Consider the following 7,424-nt stretch of genomic DNA (forward strand, 5'->3'; position numbering starts at 1 on the left):
ACTTATACGGTGGTATTCTAACTACCCTAAAAGAGTGTAATACTCACTCCTTAAAAAAAGGTGGAACCCAAATATTCCATCAGCTACATTAACGTAAGAATAGGATTTTAATTAAATAAAAAGTCAAATAAAAAACTAAAATGAACGTAAAAACAAATTATATAGCTCCTTAGTCTACTGCCATTATTATTTATTATCTTCTTCTTCTCTTTATTCCTTCACACAATAAATAATTATCATAGCTTCTCTTTTGAAATTCGGCATCGACGTTGCAACTTTGGCCACTGGTTGTAGCTTGGGTTCTACTCATTACTTGGAATAGGTTAGTGAGCTCTAAAATCATATCTAATCTCCTAATTATTTTGAGTTTGCTCACTTCAAAACAAGCCTGAGAGTAATGTATTTTATATATATATGAATGATCGTGAGTATATATAAAAATTAAGATTTATTTTTTTTTCTTTCACTTTTAACGATTTGGGTGTATATATATATTACCATAGTTAATACATTAAAGCTGCTCATATATACGTATATATATATATATAAAGTTTTTGTTTTGTTGGTGAAAGGTGATCGTGTATATGTGTATATATATATATTCTAATCAAAAAATAAAAGAAATATATATGTATATATTGTTTTTGGAATGAAGGAGGGTTCGTCTGAGTAGGGAATCCGAGTAGTGTTTTATATATGTATATATTGTTACATATATAATTGAATAATTTTAATTTTTTCTTTTAAAATCTTTCCTGTTTTAAAAATTGATGTTTAAATTTGTGAGAATTAAAGTGGTAAACAACTAGCATGCACTACTTAAGAAAATTCTTCTTATTTTTTAACCTTAATATTAATTCTATGTCATATACAATATAGAATTGAATCTAAATAATAATTATTTATGTATGGCATCAGTAAGATCACTCTGTTAGTAAAATCACTCTTACAATTAAAATTAATATAGATACTTTGTCCAAAAAAACAATTACTAATATAGATGTGATTTGTTTACAGGTATGACTCAACTTTCTCTAGCCACAAAAAAAAATTATTGCGAATTTAGGACAATTGATAGAGATTTTAAATGACATAAAGTTATTGTTCATATTTTACATTTTTATGATCATTTATAGGGACCGAGTAAATGAAAAATAATATATGAGTGGAACTTCTTTATGTAGGCATCAAATTCGTCAATTAAATTATTATAGAATGATTTATGAAAGTGACTTAGCATGCATAGAGAGTACTCGTATGGATAGAAGAACATTTTTCATTTTATGTCATCACCTCAAAACCACTGGAGGATTGAAGGGGAGTAAAAATGTGGATGTTGAAGAAATGGTAGCAATTTTCTTACATATAATAGCTCATGATGTTAAAAATAGAATTGTGAGACGCCAATTTGCACGTTCTGGTGAAACTGTTAGTAGACACTTCAATATGGTGTTAAATGCTTTGTTACATCTTCATGACTTATTACTAAAAAAACATGTGGCAATTCGAGATGATTGTATCGATGAAAGGTGGAAATGGTTTAAGAATTGCTTAGGAGCACTAGATGGGACATATATTAAAGTGAATGTCTTAGCTTCAAATAGGCCTAGATATCGAACCAGAAAGAATGAAGTTGCTACTAATGTATTAGGAGAGGTTTCACAAGATATGCAATTTATTTATGTTTTGCCTGGAAGGGAGGGTTTAGCTGCCGACTCTAGAGTTTTACGAGATGCTATACATAGGAACGGATTTAAAGTTCCACAAGGTGAAATTATTTTCTCGTTTTTTAATATTATTATTTAATGATACTCATTCTTAAATAAAATTTCTCAAAATTCTATTTTATTAATTGTAGGATACTATTACCTATGTGATGCTGGGTATCCTAATGGTGAAGGTTTCTTGACACCTTATAGAGGACAACGCTATCATTTAAATGATTGGACACACCCGCCAAATAGTCCTCGAGAATTTTTTAACATGAGGCATTCATCTGCTAGGAATGTAGTTGAAAGAGCATTTGGGTTATTGAAGGGAAGATGGGCAATTCTTAGAAGTCGATCATACTATCCTGTTAAAATTCAGTGTCGCATCATTCTAGGTTGTTGTCTTCTTCACAACTTGATCAGAAGAGAAATGCACATGGACCCATTAGAGCACGCAAATCATGATAATGACAATGATAGTGACGAAGATGGTGAATATGTAGATAATAATTGTTACACATATATTGAGCCATCAGATGCTTGGACTGCTTGGAGGGATAACTTAGCTAGAGAAATGTTTGAGCAATGGCAAGGAAACCAATGTTTATAAATCTAATTTCTATAGTTTTAAGTTTTATTACTAATTAAAATTTATTTTTTAAATGCTTGTAAATTTTTTTATAAAGAGTTGTAATTGCTAATTCATTATTTATGATGAATTATTTTTAAGTTGATCAAGATATATGTTAATATTCGTTAAAATATCTATTTTATTTTTTATTTTATCTTTAATTCTTGGTTATGATTTATTAACTTGTAGGAGACATCATGGAAGCTACTTCTCAATCGACGCCAATTGGTGGAAGAAAACATCAATGGACTTCCATACAGGATTCAAAGTTGGTGGAGTGTTTGGTAGACATGTGTAACAGCGGAAAATGGAAAGCTGATAATGGTACATTCAAACCTGGATATTTGCAACAACTTGAAAAAATGATGAACGACAGAATTCCAAATTCTGGAATTAAAGCACAACCACACATTGACTCTCGTCTCAAGATATTGAAGAGACAATATACGGCAATTTCTGATATGTTGGGACCTTCTGCTAGTGGTTTTGGTTGGAATGAACAACTTAAGTGTGTGGTAGCTGACAAAATTGTGTTTGATGAATGGGTCAAGGTTAGTTACTATAGAATAGATGTACTTTATTAATTGTTTAATTAATTATTCATTATTTTTTTAGTTTAATATTATATAATTTTGTAGAGTCATCCAACTGCAAAAGGATTACTACATAAGCCATTTCCTTATTATGATGAATTGGCGATTGTATATGGAAAGGATCGTGCTACTGGAGATGGTGCAATGGGATTCTCTGAAACACTAGATGAAATTGCAGAAGAGATAAATAATGGCTGGAATGATGACTTTGATCCTTTTGATCCACTTGACGAGATGAATGCTAATGCAAGTATGAATAGCAGTATACCATCAAGTCAAACAACTCGAAAGGCTAAGAGAAAATCAAATAATGGGGATCCATTGGTTGAACTGCTTTCTAAGTCAGTGCAAGAATTCAGTACTATGCAAGCTTCTGCGAGTGATTCTATTAGAAAACTTGCTGATTGTTTTCAACATGAAGCTGATGGTGCTGCTAGGAGAATGAAATTATATGAGGAAATCAAAAAAGTTGATGGCCTCACAAATTCGCAGCGACTTAAAATTGGAAAACTTCTGGTTTCAAATCAACCCCACATCGACTACTTCTTCACTTTAGAAGAAGAATTTAAACTTGATTTTCTCTTAGGGATGTTAGAGTGAGTTTAATATTGTCCCAGTGTTGGAGTGAGTTTGATTTCAGCTTAATTTTTTTTAATAAAAAAATTTTTAATAATAAAAACAAAAAATAAAAGTTTTGAACTTAAATATTTTAGACTATATTTTTATTCAAAAATAAATCTATGAAGTTTTGTTTTTCTTTTAGCATTTCGTTAAAAATTATTTAAGTATAGTTTTTATTTATGCTTATTTAATTACTATAATTTTATATGTTTATATAAATATAAAAAATATTATATATAAAAATATAAGTGAAAGATTGTTATTTTAGTTAATACAATGACATAAATTTATTAATTAATAAATATAATTAACAAAAAATTATTTTATTTTATGTATAATTATAGCTTAAAGAGTTATGCTAATTATTATTTTTTTTTATTTCACTTTTTTAAAATAATATATAAGATTCATGTACTCAACCAAACACTATAATCTAATTAACAGTAATCTAATTGAATATTCCCATATATAAACCAAACACAGTAATAAGTTTACATATAATCATATTCTCCTTCATAATATTCCCCTTAATCATATTATTTTGAACCCCCTATACCAAACGCCCCCTAAGAGTTCTGTGGGACACATAATAACCCCACTCAATCTTTTATAAATCATAATATTGTGTATAAAATTTTAATTATTTTTACTTTCACTCCCATAAAATTATTTTTTCTCCATTTTAATTTTTACATAATTATATTTTTATCCTCATATTATTTATATTTTTTATGTTTATCCTCAAAATTTTCTTTTTATCCTTATAAATTTTACATTTTTTTCTAATAAAATTTATATTTTCATTAATACTGTAATTTTTTTTTACAATTTTTTCACCCATTTAAGAAAATTTGCTGGATAATAACATAAACTTTAAAGATATTATTTTCACATGAGATCTTTTATATTGATATTAAAAATAAGTATACTTTTAATCATCAAATGTTTAAGCTGTGTTTTTATATACTAATTTCTCAAATACAACTAGTAATATATATTGATTATACATTGATTAAATTAAAAGGGTTTCAAATCACATATATCTCATATCTCTCTTCTTTAATGTGATTATGTAATAGAAATTGTTAGTTTAACAGTTTTTTTTTAAAAAAAAATTTAACGATTAAGATTAATACTGTTATATTAGTTATAAATTAATTTTTTTTTTTAAAAAAATAATTTTAAATATCTAAAATTTATTTTTTATAAAAAAAATTAGATAATTAGATAACCAAATATGCATGTTACTATTATTTAATATAAATATATATATCTTTATATATTAAAAGTGTCTATGCCATTTTTTGGGTTAACAGAATATACTTAAAGAATATTCTGTTAAATTTAACGATTAGGTTTGATCTCCCGTTAACAAATAAACCCAATAATTAAACCAAAAAATTAAACAATCTTTTAAATATTAATAATCTCTTTTTAAATTAAAAAAATCATCTTAGCCACATATCTCTCTAACAAACCTATCTTGAGAGAATATTAATAATTTTTTTATTTATTTTTTAAAAAAGAAAAATCTTTATATATTAAAGTTAACCTCACGTTATCTAATGTTTTCTCTGGATAAGGGAAGCAGAAATACCACTTCTATCTTTGTGTGATTGCAGATATACCAATTCTGTCATTGACCCACTTTTTAGCTTTATAAATGGAGATGTTCATATAATATTAACACTTTACAGAATATTTATAGATATAAACTTACGTTACAATGCTATGTTAAAAAAAGAACTAAATAGAATAATCTACTACTCCAATAATAAATTTATTTACAATTTTATAATTACACTAATATTATTTTTAATACATTGTTAAATAATATTTCAAATATTAATATTTAATTTTTTCAAACAAAAAATTTGTAATCTTTAAAAATAAAATACATTCAAAATCTTAAAAAGACCAAAATCTTAAATGAAACTAGCAATTGGCTCCATTCACCTAGTATACAACCTAGTATATATATATCTATATACATAAATATATATATTTATATATAACTAAGCAAACAAATAGTGATAATAAGGCTGCTTCAAATAATTATTACATGGTTTAGAAAACATTGGGGATCGAAGTCTTTCTTTCAATTGATAATCTCTCTAGCTAGCTTGCTATAATATGTAGTGCGTGAAATAATTATAGTAGGTCATTTTCAAAAAAAAAAAAAAAGGGAGAAATAATTATAGTAGGTTAGTGATGAAACGCAAGTACATACATTATTAAAAAAAAATAGCTAGACATTAATAATTCAACAAATAAATAAAAAATTAACAGTTCAATAATGTTGACAATTTACAAATCATTTTTCCCTTTCGTTTTCATTTTTATTAGATCCATGACCTAAAACACAGTAGCTACTACATTTATCTTTTGGTCCCAATATATATTATTGTAGGCTATATAACATATAGCATTATTAATAAGAGTTTGGCCAGCTAGGTAGCTAGAACTTAATAAGGGACCATGTGAAGTGGCTCCCCTCTGGATTAATTCTTGAAGTTGGATAAATTACCATCACTACCCCTCATCGTTATCATGATATATAATACATTATACCAATGGTTATTGTGGTGATGATGATGATCATGATGGAGAAGAAGAATTAGATGAAGAAGAAGAAGAAGCAGCCAAAATGGGGTTCATTTTCCAAATCAATGAGCATGGTTTTGGTACTCAATTACATGGAGAAGAAAATGGACAAAAAGGAGGACCTAATAACATGGACTATTCCTCTCTTCATTTCATATATATCCCATAAATTGTACATATAAAATATACATTATATCCCCTTCATAGTTCATTCCCCTAGTAATATATATAGTAATATAGTAGTCGCCCATAACAAACAACTTGAGGCTAGCTCAAGTGGCCGGGTGTGTGTTGGAGGTTCTGGGTTCGAGTCTCAGGTTATGTATTGTGTAATATATAAACGCTTAAATCAAAAAAAAAAAAAGCCCATAACATAATTTCTGCTGCACGTGTCTTTCACGTGAACCCCATGTAAATGTCTGTGATCTAGATTTGACCTTGGATTAATTGGGATATGAATCGTGATCATATGCGATTGAGAGAATTATTAATTAATAATATAGATAAACTGTAAAGTAAAAATTTTTGAAATTTTATTTTACTTGTGCGAAATACATTACGGAGTGTATGATAAATTAAAAAAAACTTTAAAAATAAACATATGCAAAATCTTAAAATCAAAATCTTTAAAAACAAAACCAAATCAAACAAAATTCTCAATCATCCAATAAAAAAAATCTGTAATTTTTAAAATTTTAACATCCAAAATTTTAAAATCACACAAATAATAATAATGATAAAATATTAGATAAAATAATAAAAATATTTTAATTTTTCAATTACAACTACAATGAAATTCTTCTAAAAAATAATTAATATTTTTAGAGAAAAAAATAATTAATTAATCTTTAAAAAATTAATAGCATAACAAGGATCGATAGTCGCCACTATCTAAATTAATCTCTAAGGTCATCGCTCAAATTCGTTCACAATGTTACTGCTGCCCAAATCTACTAGCAAGGTCGTTGCAATAGCCCACTGAGATCTCTCCCTTCTCAATTGTGATGTCGTTGCCACCAAGCTTGTACCCGGATTTTTATATCCGGATAATTTTTGCATCTCAGATATGAAAAAATTGAAAAAGAGAATAAAGAAAGAAGCTTACTAAAATTAAATAAAAAGACTTATTATTATAAATTTAGAACAAAAAGAACAAATAAAAGAAAAAAGCAACAGAGTTTTCTTGACTCTAATTACGTGTCCCTATAATATATTTATTCTGACACACCCCACCGATAAGTCCTTTTTAGGAGGTTCTATAGTAAA

General features: G+C 27.0%; 2 protein-coding genes across 2 annotated transcripts; both read left to right on the forward strand.

The window, feature by feature from the left end:
- Positions 1-3,599, forward strand: LOC115699898 (uncharacterized). The gene is made up of 2 exons (XM_061108308.1): positions 1-322; positions 2,530-3,599. Exon 2 carries the CDS (start codon positions 3,078-3,080, stop codon positions 3,531-3,533), a length of 456 nt encoding a protein of 151 aa, XP_060964291.1. The 5' UTR covers positions 1-322; positions 2,530-3,077; the 3' UTR covers positions 3,534-3,599.
- LOC115699899 (protein ALP1-like) lies at positions 863-2,517 on the forward strand. Its single transcript, XM_030627442.2, has 2 exons — positions 863-1,768; positions 1,859-2,517. The coding sequence occupies exons 1-2, from the start codon at positions 1,162-1,164 to the stop codon at positions 2,317-2,319; spliced, it is 1,068 nt and encodes a 355-aa protein (XP_030483302.2). The 5' UTR covers positions 863-1,161; the 3' UTR covers positions 2,320-2,517.
- Positions 3,600-7,424: the final 3,825 nt, after the last annotated feature.

Source organism: Cannabis sativa, chromosome 1 (genome assembly GCF_029168945.1).
Source record: "Cannabis sativa cultivar Pink pepper isolate KNU-18-1 chromosome 1, ASM2916894v1, whole genome shotgun sequence".
NCBI lineage: Eukaryota > Viridiplantae > Streptophyta > Magnoliopsida > Rosales > Cannabaceae > Cannabis > Cannabis sativa.

Bases quoted from the DNA above. Each gene is read 5' to 3' on its own strand.
- LOC115699899 (XM_030627442.2), top strand. From the start codon at position 1,162: ATGAGTGGAACTTCTTTATGTAGGCATCAAATTCGTCAATTAAATTAT. The intron at 1,769-1,858 runs GTGAAATTATTT...TATTAATTGTAG, and splicing joins CGGATTTAAAGTTCCACAAG to GATACTATTACCTATGTGAT.
- LOC115699898 (XM_061108308.1), top strand. From the start codon at position 3,078: ATGGGATTCTCTGAAACACTAGATGAAATTGCAGAAGAGATAAATAAT.